The sequence below is a fragment of the Pseudonaja textilis genome, chromosome 7, assembly GCF_049901715.1.
Source record: "Pseudonaja textilis isolate UNSWEBS1 chromosome 7, rPseTex1.2, whole genome shotgun sequence".
Taxonomy (NCBI): domain Eukaryota; kingdom Metazoa; phylum Chordata; class Lepidosauria; order Squamata; family Elapidae; genus Pseudonaja; species Pseudonaja textilis.
This window is the reverse complement of record NC_141996.1, coordinates 10,835,202-10,860,737: the sequence shown is the minus strand read 5'-3', so window position 1 is coordinate 10,860,737 and position 25,536 is coordinate 10,835,202. Positions and strand designations below refer to the sequence as shown.

Genomic DNA, 25,536 nt, shown 5'->3' with positions numbered 1-25,536 from the left:
GATCAGGTTCCATGTGACATCTGGCTTTCCATGATTAAAAATGATTCCTACCGGGGAAAAATAAAAGAAAAGAAAAATATGTTTAATTAAATAAAGACAGCCAACTTTGGCCTCAACTGTATTTCCAGGAATGACTCCAGGTCTCACAAGGGTCCTCTAAGCTTTCTTACAAAATAAAAATCAAGACATTTGCAAAAAGGATAGCATCAGCTTTTCCCCCAAAGTGGTGATTTGTTCTGTACAAAAAGGTCCTTTCCCCCCTCCTTTATCCAGGCAGATCGTATATGCAGGGGAGCATTCAATAATGTGTTTTCCTTCATCTGCAGATTGATGTTACAGTCTCAGCCACCACTTCTTTGCACGGCACAATTTGATTTGTTTCAAGCAGTGAGGTGAGGGTTTGAATGTAGATGGCTAAGAAAGCAAACAGATGTTTGAACGAAGAGAGCCACGTCCCCTCAGTTGGTCTAAGAAGAACAAGTGGACACGTTGTGCTAAGGCCCAGTTCCTCCCAAAGATCCGCGCCTCCGCCTTCAAAAGAATATGGCCCTTTGAACCTGAGGCTAATTTGATTTTATGCCAAAAATATACCTATTTCCCCCTGCAACTTTCCATGCATGTCTTAGCAACTTATCTCTTTTTTTTGAGCTGCTACACGCGCACTCTGTAGCATTCAACCGTAAGCAGTGGCGTAACCGTTCTTGACATTTAATTAAACCCATAATGGCATTAATGCATTAAAATATTTCTATTGGATTATACGCTTTTCATTATTGCCTTTTTTTTGCCTCCAAAGCAGCCCTTGCTCTTTGCTTTCTGTGGTAAAAAGGGAAATCATCTCACACTGATTTCGGCTCAGCAAAAGCTTTCTAGTTGGGTTGTTTCTTATGCAGAAATCTGCGATAAAGCCCGCTTAGCTTCAGGACAGGGGTTGCTTTCTTGCAGATAATGTTTTAATTGATAACCCTGAGAGGCAAAAGAGGAGGAGGAGGAGGAGGCAATAATTGAAGGTGCTTCATTGGAATCAGAATGAGAAATCAGAAGACCAATAGATTATTAGCGTATGCTTGGCTGAATAGTAAAAACAGCCGCATTGAAAGTTCTGCATTTTAAAAGTTAGAAGCAATTAAAAGTTAGAAGGGAATTAAAAAAGGAAGTGGGTGCTTTTAAAATGCAACTTTTTGCAGTAATGAAAGCATATATTAGCTTAACTTAAACCCAAGGATCCTTTTAAAATCATTTCCAGGGGCAAGCCATTTGCAAGAAACACTTTGCAGAGGATGTTGGCCGGTATGGAATCTCTCTCTTGAGAATATTAAAATAGCCGCATCCTCCTGAAGGTTCGATCAAAGGCTGTCCCTGGTTATCTGCAGCTGTGTGTCCATGAATAGCTGCTCTGCTTCAGGATAGCCCAACAGCAATAGTGCCTTTGCATCAGTGGTGGGATTCAAATTTTTTTACTACCGGTTCCATGGGCGTTGTTTGGTGGGCATGGGTAGCTTGGTGGGCGTGACTTGGTGGGCGTGGCAGGGGAAGGATACTGCAAAATCTCAATTCCCTCCCTACCCCACTAACCTGCTTTCCAGCTCCATTCTCCTGGAGATGGCAACAAAAGAAAACCCAGCTGGGAGTCAGGAGGCAGAGAATAGATGGGGGCGGGGCCAGTCAGAGGTGGGATTGGCTGGTTCTCCGAACTGCTCCCAATTTCTGCTACCAATTCTCCAGAACTGGTCAGAACCTGCTGAATGCCACCTCTGCTTTGAAAGCATATAAAGAAATAAATAACCGGGGAAAGGGTTTTGGAACAGTTATAGGGAGTCTTTCCAAGGATGTGGCTGCCTTAATAATGCTCAAGGACAAATGCTTCAATCATAGGCCAATAGGCTTCACTAAGTGCCGTTTTTTTAGGTCAAATTTTTACGAGCTACTGCATTAGCTACTTCTGGTTCATCTCAACATGTCTTCCCCCTCCCCCTGCTGATGAGGCATACCCAGCTAAAGCAGCTACTGGTCCTTTGTGACATCTCCCCATGAAAGACCTCCATGCAGCCTCGCAAAGGGCCAACAGTCACTTGGCATTAGTACTTGGGTTGGAGATAACTAGGAAATCAAGGCATGCAGAATAGGAAATTAAAAATAAAATCTTTTTCTTGGAAAAATGCATTGACAAACGACTCCTTTCTTCTTGCTAGAAAAATATATTATCGTGTCTGTAGGAGAAAGCAGGCAAAGGCTGAGGGCAGAGTCAAGAGAGGACTCAGCCTAGAATCATTATATGGCCACAAATGATTCAAATCTACCCCCCCGCCCGAATTACATTAACTACTTTAATGTCGTTAATTACATTCTTGTATATAGGCTTGAAAAATAAATCTTCTGAACTGGAACTTATGTGTGAGCCTGATTCTTTGCGCCTGACGTATCTATGTCATCTCCACGTGTTCTTTTTAAAATTTATTTAATTTATGAAATCTATTTATAACCTGCTTCCAGTCCTGAGTGTCTTCAGAGTTGTAAGATTACAATAAAAAACCAAACATACAAGTATCTAGTAACCAGAGTAGATATCATTCCTCAAGTCAGCTGGGATGGAAAGCTGGCTGAAACAAAGCTTGTCTGAAGGGTATCTATAGCTTTTGAGACTTTATCAGGCGTCATTTACTATGGCTAGCCAGACATGCAAGATTTTCTTTTTCCCTCTTTTTGCTTTTTGGCAGAATTTTATTAGTGTATCTCTGCACAATGTAGTTTCAGGCTCTTCAAATGAAATCAAAGATGTAGCAAACTGCTCCCATGCAGGATTTTAAAAACAAAAAGAGCAGCAACCAACTTCTAAAATACCAGAGTGAATAAACGGAAGTTAATCGTTCAAAAACACAACATTTGCGAGGGGGGAGTGGGGAAGAAGAAGATGAATTTTGCATGGATCTCCTCAATTCACTGTTGTTAGCGTGCCATACTTGGAAGGAGCAGGAGTGGTTTGGAATTTCTCACAGCTTGCAAGGGTGGAATGAACCTCAAAGATGGCGGAAGCCAGTGGTGTTATTCATCTGGTTCGCACCAGTTTGAATGAACTGGTAGCAAGGATTTGGTATGGGTCGCCGAACTGGTAGTAACTTCTGGATGGCCATGCCCCCAACCCAGTCGCTGCTCGCTCGCTTACCCCACCTGCCCAATGCCCGCTCACCCTGTCCGTCCAATGCTCGTCTGCCCAGTCACTCCTTAAGGTATTTCTTCTTTTTTAACCTCCCAACGACCGGCTGTTCCTACAAACAGCAGTGCCGGGATTCCCCTTGCTTCTTACTGCTTTGCCCAGGAGGCTTCCCTGAGGCCCAGGAAGGCAAAAAATGGGGGGAGGAAGCACAACCTCCCCTCATTTTTTTCTGTTCCTGGGCCCCAAGGAAGCTTCCTGGGACCAAAAACACACCTCCTAGAAGCTCCTCTGAGGCCAGGAAAGCCCCAAAATGGAGCATGGAAAGGTGCTGAGTGCTCCTCCTATGCTCTGTTTTTTTCTTCCTGAGCCCCAGGGGAACCTTCTGGGAGCAAAAACACCCCCTACAGAGGCTCCTCTGAGGCCAGGAAGCCTCAAAAACAGGCTGGGGGTGATGCAAAACCCCCCCAAACAAATACCCACGCCCACCCAATCACATGGCCATACCCACCTAGCCATGCCCCCTAGCCACATCCACAGAACCAGTAGTAAAAATTTTTTGAATCCCACCACTGGTGGAAGCCACTGTTAAAATGCTTTCTTAACTACTTCTAAACACAGGAGTAGAGAGGGTTCCACCTTTGCATGATGTTCAAAATATTTAAGCTTTAGCTTCATGGTTTTTATATCCAGTGAGAAGTCTGGTTTTATTTCATGTCGAACTGAATGACCTTTTCTTTGTGCATTAGATTCAAACCAATTTTCTCCAACGTAACTTTTGATGGTCCCAGTTTTCAAAGTCCTATGTTACAACTGGCAAAAAAAACCACACACATGGTATTGACCATATGTATGTACTTTCTCCAAAGGGAGCAAACATCACTTGAATTCATGTCTCCTATGGTCAAAAATCCTTGTTGAATTTTAAAGACCAGGCCTACCACTACTTCAGCTTCTTCTCCATCTTTTTGCATTAGATGGCATTGCCCTTAAAAAATAATCTCATTAGAAAAAAAAAACCTGACTTTTGGATTTCTTCTTTCATGTCCAGTCAGATTCCTTAGTGTTCCTCGATTTAGCCATCAAAATGGTATCAACAGCATATCTGAGATCATCGATTCCTCCATCAGTTTTAATATCAATTTCTATTTCTACTAGTCCAAGTATTTCTCATACGTTGCATTCAAGTTAAATGAACGAAGTAACGGTCCTTACCCTTGGAATACTCCTTTCTCCATTTTAAACGATGTAATTGTACCATCTTCCTTCCTGTTGCTTCGTGATCTTCCTACAAATTCTGCAGTAAGGTGGAGGAGATTGCCTGATACATCTATCACTCTAATACCGCTCTATGGTTCATTGTGGTTTGTGCAGTCAAAAGCCTTAGCGTAATCAATAAAACAAAGGTATATATCCTTTTGGAACTTCACTGCTTTTTCCATCATCTGATGGAAGTTAACAATGTGAACCAGGGCTCCTCTGCCTCTTCTGAATCCAGCCTTCACATCTGGCAATTCTTGTACTGTGCCTTGCTGAAGCCTGAATTACAAAATCTTCAGTATTATTTTACTAACATATGGGGTACGTGCAAGCATTTGATAGTTGAATAGGGTGCCATAAGCAAACTGAAAACATGCCAGGGAAACACTCTGCGGCTTGTTCTCTCCAGAAGAGGCTGATGTATGAGGTTTGCACAGTATGAACTATTAGTACTGTCAAGGGTGTGTGTGTGTATGTGAATCCTGTTTTTTTTAAATTCTGCAATTTCTCACTCAATTTGTTGAAAGAGAATTTGCCTTCAATATTTCCTTTAAAGGAAGAGAGAACCACTGAGATATTCCCATGAGACTAATGTGGTATTCTTATACTTACTGAATTTAAAAAGCTCTCTTTGTCTCTGTGTGCATGTATATGCGTGCACATGTGTTTGCGTGTATGAACAGACTGATGTCCACGGTGAAATCATTTCTCACTTTGAAAGCCTTCCTTCCATCAAATCTTTCTGTTTCTTTCTTTTTTTCCCTAGACTGGACAATGGGAGGAACTCACGAGTGATATGCAGGAGGAAACAGGACCATATTATCTGCTACTTCCAACAATCTCAGCTTGAAAAAAATCACCAAGATAAATTTTAAAAGACAAATTTCTCTATCTTATTCTCTCTCTTCCCTTACATATCTCCCTTCCTCTCTTTCTTTTCCTACACATTCCCCTCCCTCTCTTTCCCCACACATCTCCCTCCCTCTCTTTCTTTCACTACACATCTCCCTTTCCCTCTCTTTTTCTTCCGCTACACATCTCCCTTTTTCTCTCTTTCTCTACACATCTCCCTTTCTTTCTCTTCCTCTTCCCTTACACATCTCCCTTTCTCTCTCTTTCTCTTCCCCTATATCTCTCCCTTTCTCTTCCCTTACATCTCTGCCTTTCTCTCTCTCTCCCTATCTATCTCAAGCTTCCTGAGAATGTTAGAAAAATGGAATCCTGTTTCTCAGATAAAAACTTTTGAGAAATTGCTAGGCAAATGTTGATACGCCCTTAACAATAGGGTGAAATAGTTGTTTCCGAGTTGTGCATCAAGGCAGTTGCAGAAACTGGTCAATGTAGACATGTCTGCTGTTGAGGAAAGACCTGGTGCACACTGAGTAACCTGACCAGAAGTGCTGACCGAGCTTTACAGATCCAAATGAATCATTCCCAGGCACTTATCAATAGCCGGTGAAGCTGACTAAGTCATTACTTAAAATGGTGAGGCTGTTTTAAAACATGACTCATATTGACTCCTGGAAAATGTCTGATGACCTTGTTTGGGATCTAAAGCTGAATAGAATAGAATAGAATAGAATAACAGAGTTGGAAGGGACCTTGGAGGTCTTCTAGTCCAACCCCCTGCCCGGCAGGAAACACTATACCATTTCAGACAAATCGGTGTCCAATCTCTTCTTAAAAACTGCCGGTGTTGGAGCATCCACAACTTCTGGAGGCAAGTTGTTCCACTGATTAATTGTTCTAACTGTCAGGAAATTTCTCCTTAGTTTTAGGTTGCTTCTCTCCTTGGTTAATTTCCACCCATTGCTTCTTGTCCTGCATTCAGGTACTCTGGAGAATAGCTTGGCTCCCTCTTCTTTGTGGCAGCCCCTGAGATATTGGAACATTGCTATCATGTCTCCCCTAGTCCTTCTTTACATCAAACTTGACATATCCAATTTCAGCAATGGTTCTTTATATGTTTTAGCTCACAATCCTTTGTTGCTCTTCTTTGCACTCTTTCCAGAGTCTCAACATCTTTTTTACATCGTGGTGATGAAAACTGGATGCAGTATTCCAAGTGTGGCCTTACCAAGGTATTATGAAGTGGTATTAACACTTCATGTGATCTAGATCCTATCCTTCTGTTTATGCAGTCTAGGACTGTGCTGTTTTTTTTGGCAGCTGGAAACATAAAAATCAGGATGGGGGAATCCATGCGCCCCCGCGTGCAAAACAGAATTGTTAAACCTAAACCTCTTAGCATCCATGATCAATATAACCAAGCGGTGAAAGATGCTAGAAGTAAACTTCAGTAAAACGTATAGGAGCAAATATTCAATCTCGGATCTTCTACACTGAAGATGCTCTGCTCCTGAGTTATGGTTCATGTAGAGATGGACTCAGTGGTGCGATTCAACTGGTATAACAACCGGTTCGGTGAGCGTGAACTTTACCCGAACCGGTCCAAAAGAATCCCACCACCAAATGGATTGCAAAAGAAAGAAAGATTTATAAGAAGCTACTGATTGCTGTTCTCTGATCTGGCACGCTTGTCTCATCTTGACTGGCTCTGCATTCAATAGATAGAAAGCTGAGATATTCCTGCTTGGTTCTCGGATGTTGCATCCATTCAAAAGAAGGCAATTTAGCAATTATCTGCTACTCTTCTCAGTGCATTTGAGTGCTTCTGAGACACACAGCAGCCAAGGAAGATTCATGGGTGTACAAATCGTTCCAACGGATAGACTCCATCATCGGTAACACATCTGCCAATCTGGCATACAATGTGATTCCTCTCCCATAATTTTCCTTCTTTGTATCTTTAAAAAAAACAAAACACCCCTGTGGTTTTCATTTTGCCTATTAAAAGAACCTGTCTTGATGGTTGGGGCTGACAGAATTTATTTAAGCTGAATTCCAGGCAGCCAAAGGAATTCTGCTCACATAAAAATTTAATTCAGTTCTACCTATAGTACAATCTGGTGACAGATACATATAACTCTTTAGGATTTGTGTATATAAATTGCCCATCAACCAGTTAATTCGAAGATGGCTAACAAGACATACCAAAATAATTACATCTCATAAAACATTCCAAATTAAGCATTGTAGGTACACTGATTATCAGTAAAGAGGAATAATAACTTGGAAGGGAGTCTAACTAAAATAATATAAACCCCGTTCAGAAGAATTCTACCTTTGTTTTGCAACTCCAAAGTAGTAAGGAAGAAGCAAGACAAACTCTTTTGGAGAGGAATTCTAAGGAGTAGGTGCTTCTACAGAGAAGGTCCTGTCTTGTTAAATCACAAACCAGATCAACAGACCTCAACACACAGAACTGATACAAGTCCAGAAGATCAGTTTTTCCAACTGGTTATCTTCTAACAATTTTGGAATGACAACTCCCTGAATTTCCAGTCAGCATGTAACTCCTGTGGTTGCAGTTCCAATGCTTTTGGAGTACGGTCAAGTTGGAGCTTTAAGTCAAAGACAGCAGTGGGAACCAAGTCGCATAAGAGCTGTGATGTAATCCAACAGGCCTGGAGTACGTAAACATTCAAATTCAGTGTTTTTCGACCTTTAAGATATGTGGACTTCAACTCCCAGAATTCCACTGGCTAGCTGTAGAATTCTGGGAACTGAAGTCAGCACATCTTAAAGTTGAGAAACTGTTCTAATTGGTCCACCTTGAATCATATGCCATTTCTGAGCACACTGCAAAGACTACCACTACGTGGAGCACATAACATTGTATTTCCAAATTGACAGTTTCTGGATATTTAGCAAGGCCATTCCAAATCACCTGAAAGCTAATCTGGAGGACAAAACACTGAAGATCACAAAGGAAGACTGAAATTAGGCCCAAGTACAGGTAGTCCTTGACTTACAACAGTTTGTTTAGGGACTGTTTGAAGTCACAATGGTGCCGAAAATAGTGACTTACCACCATTTTTCACGCGACTATTCCAGCCTCCCTCGTAAATATGAGTCAGTTGCCAGACACTTAGCATTACCTGCAACCTTCTCCCAAGCCAATCAGTGAGGAAAGCCAGATTAACTTGACAACTGTGTTATTAACTTTAGACTACATTACTAGACTATTATAAAATGGTATTAACACTTCACGTGATCCTGATTCTATCCTTCTGTTAATTTTAGAACTGTGCTGGCTTTTTTTGGCAGCTGCAGCAGACTGCTGGCTCATATTTAAATGATTGTCCACTAGGACTTCAAGATCCCTCTCACAGTTATTACTATTGAGTGAAGTACCACCTACGTTGCGTGTTGGTTTTTCTTGCCTAAAATGTAGACCCTTACTTTTTTCACCACTGAATCTCATTTTGTTAGATAGCCAGGGGTGGGAGGCTACCGGTTCTGCCCGGTTCTATAGAACCCAGGAGCTCTGAAGAGCAGCAGACAACGAAATGGTTCTGTGTTTGCTGCTGTTTTGCCCGCCCGGGCTCTTACCTGTCCTTTATTTCCTGCTTTTTCAACCTCAGCTGCTATGCGCAGCATAGCTGAGGTTGAAAAAACAGGAAAAAAGAGGATTTTCAAACACTCTGTAAATCTGCGTAGCACTTTTCAGCTGTCCGGGCAGCAGAGTCGATTTTTTTTTACATGCGCGTGTAGTGCACAAAACGTAGTCACCGAACCAATAGTAACACCGGTTTAATCCCACTTCTGAAAATAGCGCCCAATGTTCAAGTCTGCCAAGATCCTTCCTGTATCTTAAGCCTATCTTCTGGAGCGTGAATCTCTTTTTAAGATAATAAAACGATCACCGAAAAAGGCAGTTGATAAAAGGCAGTAGCAAATGTATTTCCAGTGAAGGTACCTTCGGTTGAGCAGTTCTGCCCACAAGCTGTCTGTAGGATATAGAACATCTCTCGGGCATGCTTGCCACCTTGAAGCAGAGCGGTCGGAAGCAGAAAAACAACAACAACAACAAAAACAACCAAGGTAACAGAATGCAAAAGAAAATAAAAAGCACCGGGAGAAAAAAGAGAAAGAGAAAGAGAGAAATGAGGGACAGCTGATTAAAGTCGCCATCAAAATACATTTAGAAATGAGATTAGCAAATTATGGCCAGAGAATTTAAACGACAGACAACATTAGGATCGCAAGTTGGGTCACATATTATGGAAGAGGAGAGGGGGAGAAAAAACCAAAACAATCCAGCCATATAGCTTAGCTAAGGCATCAAAAACCAAAGCGCGAAAAAGGTAGTTATATTAAAATTAGCCACATTCAGTACAGCACTATTACAGCAGTTTCAATGCCGGACAAGTCAATCCCTTGTTAGTTTTCTCTAACCCAAAATCTATGCAGTGCTACTTTCCATTCTGGGCAAGACCGCCTACAGGGTTCAACGTACCAACGATGTCAAACCACAAGGGGATGTTAGCAGGTTGGACGGAGACCACGCCGACGATTTCAGTCACTCGGTCGCTTTCCATGATGGTGAAGTTATAGAAGGGCTCATCGAAAGTCAGAGGAACGAGGGATGGAGGTGGTTTCTTAATCCATTCAATGTGAAGGCGTGCTGTAGAAGACTTCTGGGGCCGGCCGTTGTCAACTGCTTTGATCTGTTAAGACATTGGAAGGCAGAGAGGCTACTTCGGCACACTTCTTGGCAAAGCATTCAGCACCGTTTTGCTTTCAAAGTGGTCCCTGGTTCTGAATTCCCATAACCTTGCGATGAATGGGATTTTTCTACATTACACTGCAAACAAGACTAGGGGTGACATGACAGTAGTGCTTCAATATCTAAAGGGGCCATCACAAAGAAGAGGCAGTCAACCTACCGTTTCCCTGAAAATACGACCTACCCCGAAAGTAAGTCCTAGCTTGATTTTTTACACATGCGACCAAAATAAGCCCTACCCACAAAATAAGCCCTAATTAATTAATACCCCACCCACTTTAGAATGAATGGGTAAAAATTAAGTTAGTGTGGGGGATGGGGTGGAGCTGCCGTACTACTTACCTTTGGACAGTTGTAACCAGGCCTTGCACACTCCGACACCTACCTTGCCAGCGCATTTCTTCTGCAGCCGGTAAGGCTTTCCTGAAGGCCTCGGTAGCTGATTACAAAGCTCCGGATTGTTATCGGTTGCAGAGGCCTTCAAGAAAGCCTTTCTGGCTGTAGAAGAAGAAGTTCCTGAAGACAGCGAAAAGGAGGCCGGGGCCAATGCGCACAAGTGATTAGTCAGTGGATGACATCCCCTGAAAATAAGACCTGGTGCCTTTTTTGGTGGCAAAAAATATAAGACAGGGTCTTATTTGAGGGGAAACATGGTATTCTCCAAAGTACCTGGAGGCAGGAAAAAGAAGGAATGGATGGAAACTAATCAAGGAGAAAGGCAACCTAGAGCTAAGGAGAAATTTCCTGACAGTGGGAATAAATAACCAGTGGAACAACCTGCCTCCAGAAATTGCGGGTGCTCCAACACTGGAGGTTTTAAAAGAAGTGACTGGAACCATTTGTCTGAAATGGTATAACGTTTTCTGGCTGAGCAGTGGGTTGGATTAGAGGACCTCTAAGGTCCCTTCCAACTCTATTATTCTGTTATTTTGTTATGACATTTTATTTTTTTGGTGAACACATTTAAGGTAGTGGGGGGGGTGACCAGTGGGTGGTGAAGGGGGGCGGGGAATATGGAATTTCTCCTTAAAAATTTTTTTTTCCAAAGAAACAAGGACCAGAATGAAGTGACAAATGTTGACAAGGTTCCAAAGTGTGTAGAATCAGGGCTTTCAGGGCAAGTCATTTTGATGGATGTGCTTGGTATTTAAATCTAATCAAAGATCACTAGTTTGTGTTATTTTCCTATTAAAAGGGGGGAAAGGGTATATGTCTAGAAAAGACTTCTGAAGAACATGTTGTCCTTCCAATCAATTCATGTTGTTACCTTGAGACTGGGCCCAACCAAAGTCAAAGAGTCGGCAAGTGCAAACTTTGCTTTCTTTTTCTTTGTTGGTCAGGAAGTCCTCAACTTACAACCACTTGTTTAGTGGCCATTTGAAGTTATGACAGCACTGACAACAGTGACTTTGGTCCTTGCACTTGATTGTTGTAGTGTCCCTGCTGTCATAGGATCCAAATTCAAGTGCTTGGGAGTCAGTTTCACTTAATGATCACAGCAAAAAGGCGGTTAAGATCAGGCTTGATTCACTTAATGAGAGCGTTGCTTAGGGATGGAAGTTCCAGTGGCAACTGTGGTTGTAAGTCAAGGATTACATGCATTAAAGAGAGCTGTGGTGGCACAGTTGTTAGAATGCAGTACTGCAGGCTAACTCTGCTCACAGCCAAGAGTTCGATCATGACCGGCTCAAGGTTGACTCAGCCTTCCATCCTTCTGAGGTTGGTAAAACAAGGACTCAGATTGTTAGGGGCAATATATAAACTGCCCAGAGAGTGCTGTAAAGCAGGGCCCCCCAACCACCAGGCTCCGGACCGGTACTGGTCCGTGGAACATTTTCTACTGGGCTGCCAGTTTGCTGGGCGCCGCCATCTTGTTTTGATGAGAAAGTGCTTCCGGTGAGCTTTTCCGGTTGGAAAGTGGCGTTTGGGTCCTGAAGGAATCTTTGCGCCTTAGTTTCATCGAGGGGGGGGGGTTCGAACAAAACTAAGGCGCGAGGATTCTTTCAGCACCCAAGGCAAGGTGAGCCGAGCAACCGTCCCGAAGCCATCCTGAAGCCCATCGACAAAGGTACAAAGGAGGAGTTGAAGGTGGCGGGGAGAAGCGGGGGACGGCTGGCTGGCCGGTTGCTCGGCTCGCTTTGCCATGTATGCTGATGGCGGTACCGGGCCACGGATCATTTTGTGATGCCGGTACCGGGCCGTGGCACAAAAAAGGTTGGGGGCCACTGCTGTAAAGCACTATGGATGAGGGATATAGGTCTACTGCTATTCTTTTTAACAAGCTTTCTAAGTCACAACAAATATAATTCTGAATAAAGCAGAGCAGGACGACTGAGTTAAACCAAAAACCCGATTAAAGGTTGAATCTTTATAGCAGGTGTGTCAAACCCATATCCAGCCCATAGGCCTCCGGTCTGACAGGCCTGCACAGAGTGAGCTGTGAAATGCCACCTGCTTAGACTGTAATTTGCTGCCACCATGCAACCAATGTTATGGCTTTTAAATCAGATGCACTAGAGGAGGCATGCTGTTGACCTGCGTGACACACCAGCAAACACCTGTGCCCACTTAAATCCTTCACCACTTGCCATCCAATTAAGTTCCTGTGAATTCCTTCCAATAATGAAGAAGGTGGATTCCAATTAATCTCTCATGTATAGGCCATTTTGCCAAGTCAACTATTTTTCATATTCAGTAAGAGTGAGACAATACTGAGTTTTAAGGTACGTTCAAATTGAATGGAGATACCTGAATCCAACTTACTTGAAAATTCAGGTCAAAAATCTAGAATTCAGAACTATTTGCTCAGAACTGGAAAAATGATAAGATGCTGATAGAGGGAAACATAATTTGAGAAAATATTTGAATGTGCAGAGATGAACAGGTTAACATTGGTTATGAAAGAGAAAGAAGAAACAGAATATTACATGGTATGGGCCTTATTTTATCAATGGTTGGGAAATAAAGCAAATTAAAATGGGTTAGATGAATATACAGAGAAATAAGCTAAGACTGTTAAAAATAATAAATATATTAATAATAGTTATAAGAAAATGAGATTATTGTTATATTGGTAAGAAAAGTATTAATTATAATTGTTAGCACAAGACATATGTACCCAATCGACACATGGTTGAAATGAAAGATGGAATTACTGTAAATATAAAATTAAAAAAAATATTTTAAAAAAATTGAAAATCTATCAGGGGCGCGATGGCTGAGCAATTTAAAGATACTGAGCTTGTTAGATGGAAAGCTGATAGCCCAGGTTTGAGACCTGAGTGTGACATGATGGGGTGAGCTCCTGTCCCTTGCTCTATATCCTGCCCATTTAGCAGTTCAAAGGAATGCAAATGCGAGTAGATAAATAGGTACCGTTACAGTGGGAAGGTAATAGTGTTCCGTGCACCTCAGTACATAGACATGCTGGCCATATGGCCACAGAAATGTCTTCAGACAACGCTGGCTCCCTCAGCTAAGAAATGGAGATGAGCACCACCCCATAGTCAGACATGGCAGGACAGGGGAAACCTTTACCTTTACCTAAATTCAACTTACTTGAAAATCCAGTTCTTACCTTGACAGTTCAAGACAAGCAAACTGCTGCTAAAGAAAACATGTACTACAGGTAGTCCTCAACTTACGACCACAATTGGGCCTGGATCTCTGGTTCTAAGTTACTATGATTGTAAATCAATGCACCCATGTGACCTGATCTGATCATACAATATTTTTTTGCAGTGGTTACGTGAATCCGCCTAGTCATTAAGCAAATACTGTAGTTGTTAAACAAATACCATATTCCTTAATGTAGCTCTCTTCTACTGAATTGGTGATTTTTTTGCCAAAAATTGACAAAAAATGCTGGATGACCACAAAAATAAAATAAAGAAAACCCCACAAATTGTAGTCACATAACCAGGAAATGCCCAGCTAATTGGAAAGATGTGTCAATTGAAATGAACACAATATATACATGTAGGCAATATATGTATGTATGTATAATATATACGTACATGTGTGTGGGTATATGATCTCACATTTTAAGAAGTGCTTTATGGGCTGTAAAACATTCATTATAGGCCCATCCTCATTAGTTGTTGTTTAAGTGACCTGTCATAAGTTGAGGACTCTGTGTGTGTGTGTGTGTGTGTGTTTCTGTGTGTGAAGCATGATATTTTAAGATGGTCAGAAGTGTTTTACGGATTGTAAAACATTTGCTCTAAGCCCATCCTAATTTCATGTTAAGTGATCAGTTGTAAATTGAGGATTATATATAAGTATGTGCGTTTGTATAATATATATGTGGTGTGTGTGTGTGTGAGGGGTGGGGGCATGATATTTTAAGATGATGACTAGAAATGCTTTATGGGCTGTAAAATGTTTGTCCTAGGCCCATCGTAATTTGTTGTTGTTATGCGGCCAGTCGTAAGTCGAAGATTTCTTGCTAAAGCCACTTAAAAACAGTAAAACCTGCTCTTAAATCAAAGAAGGGCTTATTCCACCACTGAAGTCTTACCGTTAAGATATCATAGCTGCCCGCAGTGAACTGCTTTCGCGAAGAAACCATTCCAGTCTTGGGGTCAATGAAGAACTTGGCGTCTTCATTTCCATCCACAATGCTGTAGGAAATCTCTGCGTTGGGGCCTTCATCCTTGTCGAAGGCAAAGGCTCGGTATATGGGCTCCCCTCTCTTCTTTCGGTCCCTTTCGGGCAACTTGACCTGATAGACTTTCTCTGGGAACTGAGGCTTGTTATCGTTTTCATCCAAAACCTGGACCACCAGCCATACCGTGGACTGCTTGGGAGACACCCCTCCATCCGTTACTGTGACCTGAAGAGGAAAGAGATACAATAGCAGAAAAAAAGTTAGAAGTACACTAAGCTAGTAAAAAGTAGAAATGGAATACAAATAAATACGAACAAAACAGTCATCATTTTCTTTTAATGACCTCATAATCCCTTGCAGGGTGGATTCTGGGCAACTGAATGGAGCTGAGTGTTTTACTGGCCAAATGCCCTTCCTGTTGCCAATGCGGAGTTTTTTTCAGCAGAGATATTCTCACTGTGCCCAGAGAGAGAAATATCTGCCTCTACCTAGGATCAAACTCCCAGTCTTCTGATTGTCAGGCGACAGCTCCACCTCTAGGCCACCACACCCACTGAAATATGAACAAACACAGTGAACCGCCTCAAACGTCCTGTTTGGAATTTGAGACGAAAGCTTTGAGCCCCCAAAGTGGAGAAATCTGAACTCAAAGCCTAACGGTTCCAATCTGAGGTTGTTGTTCTCATTTTACGACCTTCCTTGCCACAGTTCCTAAGCGGATCACTGCAGTTAAGTTAGTAACACGGTTGTTAAGTGAATCTGGTTTTGCTTGTCAGAAGGCCCCAAAAGGTGATCACTACAACTGTCATAAATACATGTCTGTTGCCAAGTGTCTGAATTTTGATCACATGACCCTGGAGATGCTGCCACAGTCACACGTGTGAAAAATGGTCATAAGTTACCTTTCTCAGTGTCGTAACTGTGAATGTTCCCTAAACCAATGGTTGTAAGTTGAGGATTACTTGTACCATGTATTAGGCGGCAAGGGATGAGTCAAATGTTTGCTGCCCAATACAGTTCAACGCTTTCTTAAGATAGCTGAACTTTTTCTATATTTATTCCTTTCTCTAGAATTCACTCCCTGAATGAAACTGGTCCCTTCACTAGCATTCAAAGGGGTTTTAAAGACACCTTTCCCCCAAAACAGCTTTTAAGGTTGACTTAAAACTTAATTTTCAACTGTTATTTTAATATGTTTTATTAATTTTGGTGGTAGGTTATTACAGCAAACCACTCGGAGACTACAATAAGCTGTGAAATAACATTTTAATTATTATTCTTTAAGGGAGTGTAGGCTTGCTTTGTAGATTTCCCTGAATGGAAATAATATCCCGGTAAAAAAAAGTACCCACCTAGGAGGTTTAATCGGTTTTATTTTGTGGAAAAGCAAGAAGGGAATAAATTAATGGAGATGTGGAGTGGCAGGACAGGGAGCGTTCACAGTTTACAGTTGTCAATGTCCCTCTTAAAATAAAATAAAGCTTAAGTCTTTCTGGAACTTGCATAAGGAAATAACAGTTAACTGTATAGTTTCCAAGATCGAATTGGTTTGGTCACCGGGACCAGATATATTTATTCTTCCAAGCTTTCAAACTCATGCTGGACCCCATCTTCAGGGAATTTCTCTCTACCAGAATATGGGCTTTGGGCTGTTCTGTGAGTTGTGTTTATGTGGTGTCTTCCTATAGGCTGACTGGTGTGTTGATGGCTGGCGACTGGCTGCCATTTCCTTGTGCTGCCAAGCCTTCGGCTCCTACGTATTTCATAGGCTGATGGTAATCCAGCACTCCTGTTGACTGACAAGAGGCCCGTTTCCCAGGCTTCAATCATTTCTCTGGCTACTTTTGTACCTGCTCAGCCAACAATCTTAGTAGCTGTTAAACTGAATGTATGTCCTGTATTCCAAATAACCGTGTGTCCTTTTGACAAGAGTTGGCAAATGTATAAATCTTGTTCGCTTGTCTCTTTTTTCCCCTTCTGATACTTAAAAAAGGTATTAATCAAAGTTTTGGACAACAACGATAATGGTCCAGAATTTTCCAACCCAAGCTATGATATAATGATTTTTGAGGACATCATGCCCAACACCTTCAAGTAAAAACCATGGACAGAGTTGAAAAGCAGAAGCTTTCACAGCAGTCTTGATTCTATCAGCAAGAGAAAATTCAGGATGGATCCCAATACAGGCGTGTTCTATAGTTTGCACTGCACAGTTGACAGTGGGAAGGGCAGAGAAATTAGGTTAGCCCCAAGCTAACCTGGAACTCTTCGGGGTTAAAATTAACCATCTCTAAAAATGGGAGAGGGGTATACAGTGATTGGGTTGAGAGTTTCACATACTCCAAACCAGATATGTGAGCCTTGCCAACAAGGTCATTGTTCATGACTTTATTTGTTTAAATGTCAAGTCATGGACCAAAAATGAAATTAAAATACATGCATGCTGGCTGGGGAATTCTGGAAGTTGAGGTCCACGGGTCTAAAAGTCACCAAGGTTAAGAAATCCTGATATAGTCACTCAAAAAAAAAAAAGACTTTATTAATTACATGTATAGCTTGCACAGATTCTCAGTGACTCCCAATAAATCAACAAAGCATGATAATAGTGCAATAACCTAAGGAAAAACCTCTTATAGAGGCATTAAATTTCCCCAAAACAAATAGGATTTCAGTTCCCAAAGCCCTCCAGAAAAACTCTTGTTTTTAATTTCTTCCAGAAGTCTAATAATGCTGAAGCCAAGCAGAGCCAGAGGTGGTATTCAGCAGGTTCTGACCAGTTCTGGAGAACCAGTAGTGGAAATTCTGAGTAGTTTGGAGAACCGCCAAATACCACCTCTGACTGGCCTCACCCCCATCTATTCTCTGCCTCCCGAGTCCCAACTGATTGGCTGGGTCTTTTGTTGCTTTGCACAGGAAAACGGAGCTGGAAAGCAGGTTAGAGGGGTGGGGAGAGAATGGGGATTTTACAGTATCCTTCCTGTGCCACACCCACCAAGCCAAGCCACGCCCACCAAACCATGCCCACAGAAACAGTAGTAAAAAAAATTTGAATCCCACCACTGAAGCAGACTTCCAGTGGTGGCCATTTAGGTGAAGTGATCATTCTGCTTTGCAAAGTTAGGGAGCAAGCTGCCTCAAATCTCTGGGATCAGTCAAAATGAATATATGTCTAAAGATGTTCTCTGTGTCTCTCTTAAGTTTTGTGATGATTCAGAATTATCAGTTTCATATTTTTTTTACAAGAGTGAAAAGAAAACAAGCGGGAAGTAGTGACTAAATAAACCAACAGAGCAGTTAACCACAAAACAATCAATATGAAATGGGAGGTCAACAGAGTTAGACAGAACAAAATAGAAGAGAGCTTGACTTGCAAACGTCAAACACTGTCATTGCGGGAATTGGTATATTAGCAGCTTTTTGCAAAAGCAGAACCTAAGCTACTTTCAAGCTAGTAAAAATCCATACCTGCCTCTCCTCTGTAATGGTTATCGCATTTGGTTGAAATAAGAAAGAAAAACGTTGAAAAATATATGGATTTATTATTTCTTTCCTCATCTTGCATTATTTATTTCCATCCACAGTGAAATGATCATCAATTCCACGTTAAGCTGGAGCTCAGTTATTAATTTAACTTATTCAGCTCTCTGAACTTACTCAGCTCTGTTCAAATTATTTGCTCTGGTCTATACCCATTATTTTTCTCCCTTTTCTTTTGTTTTCTGTTTTGATTAATGTATGTCATGTAATGTAGGTCATGAAAGCTGAAAAGCAATTTTACAATTAATGGTTTGTCAGGCCCCAAGTGTAATTACAGGGAACTTTTCCAAATATGTGAAATATTGTGTTGAATTCTCATGTATGAAGACAGTAGGGAAAAAAGAAAACTGATTACTAATTGATAACTGGAGTTTTCTAATTGCTCAAATTTGCCTGAGCAGGACCTCTTTGGAATTTTGTAAGTTTTGGAGGAATGATAATCTCTCCTTGTATCCCATAAAATCATGACACTGCATCTTACTTACTTTGGGCATGTCACGTGATGGAATTCACTGGTGAAAGCAATTATGTTTGGGAGACTTAGTGATAAGAGAAAAGAAAGACATCAAAGAATATGGTGGTTAGACACCATCAAAGGTGACATAGTCAGAGCACAGAACAACTCAAAGAAGTAATCGAAGACTGGAAGATGTGGAGGCACCTGCCTATAGAATCGCCAAGAGTTGGACCCAACTGAATGAGTCTTCTTCTTCTTCTTCTTCTTCTTCTTCTTCTTCTTCTTCTTCTTCTTCTTCTTCTTCTTCTTCTTCTTCTTCTTCTTCTTCTTCTTCTTCTTCTTCTTCTTCTTCTTCTTCTTCTTCTTCTCCTCCTCCTCCTCCTCCTTCTCCTTCCTCCTCTACTTCTTCTTCATCTCCCACGTGTGATCAGGCTTAGCTTCTACTGGATATCTCTGTTGCTGAGACTAGTACACCAAGTGGACTAAAGAAATAATGTTGAGGTTCCTGACATCAAACAAAAGGAACTGACCCAAATGATACAGGATGGTCCACACCAGTCAACTGAGCAAAATGGAACCAATGATACCGCAGAAGGCAACAACTAGTGTGGGGAAGGACTCACAAGGGGCAGAGTTGGTAGCAGAGAGATTAGGTATTTATCTCTTTATTCTTTCCTTAGATAGGCCTTTTAGAAGGCTATAAAGTGACTTCTGCTGTTTTCTGGAGCTGGCCTGCACCAGCTTGCAAGAGCCAATTGTTAGAATTTCAGGAATTTTGCAAGCCAGTTGACAGCAGAGATGACCCTTGATGTCTGGCACACCAATCAGCTATCCTACAATGAGTGACATGATAGTAGCAATGGAGCTGGCTGTGCCAGTTCTTAAACATTTAGCAGCACACCACTGAGTGATTTCCCTTGATACTCGTTGCAGATTTCCCATCGGAGGCTTGGAACCTAAAGGCACTTGAGAAGACATGAGAATTCCCTACAAAGCTTTTGAAGATGACAAAGGCCCTATAATAGCTTCAGAGTCTGTATCTGTAAGATGTATGCCACCAATTTAGGAGAGTCTTGGCAGTGTTTTTAAGAGAGATACCTTTAGACAGAGAAAAAGCAAAGATTATGCCCATTCAAGAAAGGAATTTTGCTTCCTGGCATTTACAGAATGGAGCCATTAAAGCAGAAAGACCAAGACCGAAAAGCTTACAAAGAAACGGAACAGTAAGACCTTATTCAAACCTTTTTGATGGGGAGACCAAAAGTGAATGATTAAAGGTAAAATAAAGTTTCCCCTTGTCCAGTCATGTCTGACTCTAGGAAGTGGTGATCATCTCCATTTCTTAGCCAAGAGAGCCAGAGTTGCCTGAAGACACTTCGGTGGCCAGGTGCCAGCATGACTATATGCCGAAGTGAATGGAATGCTGTTACCTTCCCACTGAAGTGGTACCTATTTATCTACTTGCACCTGCATGCTTTTGAACTACTAGGTGGGCAAGAGCCAAGACAAATATTGGGAGCTCACCTCGTTGTGTGGCTCTTGGGTCTTGAACCCGGGCTGTCAAGCTTTCCAGCTGAGAAGCTCAGCAATTAATTAATAAATTAGATAAAGGAAAGCAAGCACATATTTTAAGGCAAGTGGACGAAGGAAAAAAGAAGAAATACGTTAAGGTCTTTGTGTTATGGCACCCAAAAATGAACTGAGGTTGATCTGTGAGAGTAAATTCTCACAGGGTCAGTGAACAACAACCTGATAACTCATCAGACTTTCTTTTTAACAAGGTCCAGATGGAAACAGGACCTCCCCCACTGCATAAGTGGAGGCCAAGTGGTGTCTTATATAGGCTGGCCAAAAGGGAAAAAAAAGAGAGAAACTGAATAGCTTAGCAACATAGGTTTTGTACTTAAACAGTTCAGTTGTTTGAATTCTTTCATTATGGCTTTATGACTTTTCTACAATATAAACTACTTAGCAGGAGTTCTTGGGTTCTCATGTGTCGATCTGAATGCAGTTGTGTTTTGCCAGCCAAAACCTGTCACAATGATGCCATGGTATTCATAGAAGGCAGGGGTCCTGCCAAGAATTGGGTAAATCCTGGAGAATTTTTGAATCGTGGAAAGTAATAGTTCTACCCAATTCTCCTTTGTTCGAAACCCAGTTAAAAGTACAATGTCCAGTTTCAGACACAACAGTTTAAGAAAGAAACGGAGATGGGAACAAACTCAGGGAAAGTCAATGAAGATGACCAAGGAACTAAAAAAATAACTCTTGTAAAAGGAGATAGGAGGAACTGAGCTTCCAGAAGAGAAAATGGAAAATGACCGTGGTTTTCAAATATCTGAAATTATGTCTCAGATGAGCTAAGAACTTGTCCCTTTTGCTCAGGAGTTCATGACATGAAATAATAAATCTAACGAACAGGAAGGATTCAGATGAATATTAAGCAATGTTTCCTAAAAGTGAAAGCCATTCATTTTAGGGCTTTGGATGTGGAATAAATTAACAACCAGTGTGGTCTCTTCTTTACGGGATGTGCTCAAAACCGAAGCTAGACAGCCAACTGTCCAGGATGCTTAAGCTTAGATTCTTGAGCTGACTAGAGAGTTGAAGGCGGTGGCCACAAAAACCCTTCTAACTTTTTCATTCTGATCTGTGAAGGTGCATAATTCGAACATGAAACAGGAGAAACCATGGATAATACTACTTCCTGAGTATTTTGATTTTTATCTTGCTTTTATTATTTTTTATAAATAGACTTTTTCCTCCTCTTCTTTAGTACACCCTCCTCCTATTTCCCCCCAACCACAACTCCTATTTTCCCCCAACCCCAACACAACTGAGTTGTGTTTGCTGGTTTGTGTGTGGGCTGAGAGAGAGTGATTGGCCCAAAGTCACCCAGTCAGCTTTCATGCCTAAGACGAAACTAGAACTCACAGTCTCCTGGTCATAGACCCAAAGACACCCAGTTGGCTTTTATGCCTAAGATGGGACAAGAACTCACCATGTCCTGGTGATTAGCCCAAAGTCACCCAGCTGGCTTTTATGCTTAAAGTGGAAATAGAATTCATAGTGACCTGGTATTTGGCTGAAAGTCCCCAAGCAGTTTTCATGCTAAAGGCAGGACCAGAACTCACATGTTCCTAGGCCAGTGCTTTAACCACTATACCTGTTTTGGCCTGTCGGCTGCCGGCTCCTCCAGCAGCTGACGCAGAGGAAGTGGCGGCATGGGAGTCTGGGTCAACATCAAGGCAACTTGAGAGCTCTAAGCAAGAAGAGGGAGTGGAGCTGTCAGAGAGAAAGAGGGGCGGAGCCTGAGCTGTCTATCAGCCCTCAGATGGAGAGTCAACACCCCCCAAATCTGGAGGGGGCTGATGAGGAGGTGGAGGAACAGCTGGGTCCAGGGCCTGGTCTGCGGATGAACAGAAGGCAGAGGAGAGGAGTGGAATCTGTGGGCTGATCCTTGGGAAGGAAGACCGACCATTGCTAGCGAAGCCCCACCCTCCAGCTCTGGGGATAAAAGGCAGGGGATGGAGATAAATAGATGTGGCAGACACCGATTCATTTTCCAGCCGGCAGGACTTGTTATCCTGCAGTGAGAAAGAAACTTTTTCCCCGGGGCTTCCGGAACTCCTAATTAAAGGAATCTTTGAGTTAACTTCAGAGGGGGCTTGTTGGGTTTGGAGATCCGGGTCAGAACAATACCAAACTGGCTATTTGCCAAAATGTATTATGTACTGATACTTTATTAAATAAACATTATTAATAATGTTAAAATAAAGTGAACTTTATTACGTATTTGCCAAAGTTTATTATGCATTCCGAGAGAAAGTGATGCTATTTTTTTTTAAAAAAAAACACTTATCTGGTCTAGATTTAATTGAGGTAGAAAAAAATTATCTTTCTAATTTGCAGGTGAGAATTTCCTACAAACACATCCTCTGCATATAAAAGACTAGAGATTAAGCTGAAGGATTCTGCCCGAGCCAAAAACAGAAGGTAGCATTTTTTTTTAAAAAAATGATAAATTTCTGATGGGGTAGGAGTATTCATGCCAATGAATCAACAGACCAAGGAATATTATGCTTTTAGTATACACAGAAAGTCTAACATATTTCTTTTTAAGGACTTGGAATCTGACAGTTCATTAATTGCAAAATGTGTATCACTGCAGGAAGCATGATGAGGTGTAATATTTGTGTCCATATGCGCGTATATAAGGATCATTATAATGCACGGTGCTTATCAAGAAATAAGTTTCTTGAGCTCGGTTTCCATTTCCAAACTTGGGTGTATTCCATGTTGCTCAACTCAAGGTTAAACGAAATAAAAATTTACACAGTAATAAAGTTTAGGAAGGTGTCTTCTGCTTTAAAAAAAAAATGTATCTGTGCCAGAAAAGGGAAGCAACAACATTTCAGTTTTTCTCTCAATATCAGGGGATGAAGAATTTTTGCTTTCCTGCTTTTTAATCAGCGGTTGAGGATGGTTTAGAAGTCAAAGGGAAGGCCTTGGAGGATAGGATGAAGAGCTACTCCCAAGGTAATAATCAGATCAGCAGGGCTTGAGTCCAGGCCAAGAAAACAACTTGAGCAAACAAGACCCTCTCTCACTCATAAAGATATAGTGAAGGAAGGGAAAGCACATTCAGACATTCAAGATTCTCTGAGTACAACTATTACAAGACTAGGTTTCTAAGCCTAGCATGCCTTGTAGGGCTCACAATGACAAGACGCAAGGCAGTGAAACCTATGGATTAGAGTTGGATTTTTTTTTCATATTTATGAATTAGATTTTTTATTTTTTAAGAAAAACATTAAAAGATGAAAAATGTACTTCCATATAATTCAATGGTCTACTGATGAATGAATCTTAGGAAATAAGAGACACACCAGATTCAAAAACAGGGGCTTGTGATTGGGTGAGGTTAGGGTTCAGCTTCTCCCAAACCACGAAAGACTTATTTATTTACTGGAAAAAATAAAATGAAAGAAAGGTTATAATTCCATTGCTAATTTTTTTTCTCTTTCTAGCTAATATGTGAGTGATGACCCTTGTCTAATAAGATATATATATAGAGAACTATCAAACAAGGGTTGGGAAAAGTCTTAAGAATTAACATAAGAGTATTTCAGACTATTTTCTGCAACGTGATGCTTTCAAACATGCTGGGTCTAGAATTCCAGAATTCCCACTAAAATGGAGTCAGATCATTTCTGGAAAGCACCAAGTTGAGGATTGGCATGACATTTAGGAACATTCAGGGGCTGCCACAAAGAAGAGGGGGTCAAGCTATTCTCCAAAGCACCTGAGGGCAGGACAAGAAGCAATGGGTGGAAACTAATCAAGGAGAGAAGTAACTTAGAACTAAGGAGAAATTTCCTGACAGTTAGAACAATTAATCAATGGACAATTTCCTTCCAGAAGTTGTAAATGCTCCAACACTGGAAGTTTTTAAGAAGAGATTGAATAACCATTTGTCTGAAATGCTATAGGGTTTCTTGCCTAAGTAGGGGGTTGGACTAGAAGACCTCCAAGGTCCCTTCCAACTCTGTTATTCTATGTGGAAGTCTGCAGATTGTCCACCATTGATCTAGACTGCTGTATAATGAGTCTCTACATATTTCCCCACCCAAGAAAGTCAAGTTGCCTTTTGGAAAAGCATCTTTAGGACAACCATGGCCTGGATGATTGAGAATCTCCATAAACATTCTGCCACGTTTAATATTTCAACAATCCCCTCCCTGAGTGGGCAGCTATTGGCATCCTGACCAGCATGCGATCTGGCAAAACTATTAGCTGAGCAGACTTTTCTTTTTAATGAAAAGCAAAACCTATAAAAGATCACAAGGCCTTTTGTACCACCGGGAACGTCTGTAAATTTAAATGACTTTTACAGGAAGTCAATTCCCAAAGCTTTTCAGGTGAGGATTTTCAATTAGCCCTACATCCTCCATAAACTTTCATACAGACTATCTACCCCATCCATCCTGGATCCATTCTGTCTATATACACGAGCACACAAAAGAAGGGTTTTTTTTTAAATTGATAAGGACATTTCTTGCTGTTCTCATGTCTCTAACCAAGAGAAAACTAAGGTGACCATATCTTTAAAGGCCGACAACATTGAATAATTTGAAGGATATAGTATGGCAAAAATAAACAAGGAATATGCCACAGTTATTTTATAATCCAAGTTCAAAATAAAACTGCTGAACGAAACTGTAGCACAAATTAAAATATTCTTATTTAATCAGGATGCTTCAAATTTATCTAAACTTTCATCTGTGTGTGAAATCTGCTGTCGATTCTATTACATTCCTTATTATTAATGGCAGTTATCCTGCTATACTCCATTCCAAGGACAGAAAATATTGCATACTAAATTCAGATTGGCATTTTCTATAGTATCTGTAAAACATCCCCCCAAAATTCAGTTGTTGTCTATAAGTCCCCAAACAGTTGGGACTCACACTTTTGAAGCTATATTTTCACATGGTTTTTGGAAACTAAAAAAAAGAATAAAAATGGAATGGAGGTCCCTTGTAAAATGGAGATTGCTAGAAAAAAAGGAAAGTTTAGACAAATGTCCCAAATATGAGCATCCGTGAGCTAGATGGACAGGTGATCCGATGTGACATAACCCAGCTTCCTATGATGTCCGAGAAATATTTTGTGTTCAACTGTCATCACTTCAAGAGTTCCTTTATTTCTGGAACATTCTCTCTGCTTTTTTGACAGCTTTCCATGCTTTTCACAACGACTATAGTTCTGGAATGCTTTATTTCAAGTATTGATATGAGGGAGACATTCCTTTCTAACTCGGACTGACTCTACTTTGGTGGATAATAGTTGTTCAAAAACCTCTTGTCTGCTCACTTCAGGGGATAAAG

At 41.2% G+C, this 25,536-nt stretch overlaps 1 protein-coding gene across 8 annotated transcripts in view; it reads right to left on the bottom strand.

Moving 5' to 3' along the window:
• Positions 1 to 25,536, bottom strand: part of FAT3 (FAT atypical cadherin 3) — a 541,042-nt gene that overhangs the window by 147,981 nt on the left and 367,525 nt on the right. For 6 of the 8 annotated variants that reach the window (XR_015744255.1, XM_087937026.1, XM_087937027.1 and 3 more), the window contains exons 5-7: positions 14,563 to 14,877; positions 9,774 to 9,984; positions 9,234 to 9,302 (exon numbers count right to left, since the gene is read on the bottom strand). Coding sequence is in view for 7 of the 8 variants with exons in the window: in XM_087937026.1 (XP_087793152.1) it covers positions 9,234 to 9,302; positions 9,774 to 9,984; positions 14,563 to 14,877 (595 nt within the window). In the remaining variant the exon portion in view is untranslated. The remainder of the gene's footprint in view (positions 1 to 9,233; positions 9,303 to 9,773; positions 9,985 to 14,562; positions 14,878 to 25,536) is intronic. The other 2 variants (XM_026706823.2, XM_026706826.2) reach the window with 1 other exon arrangement.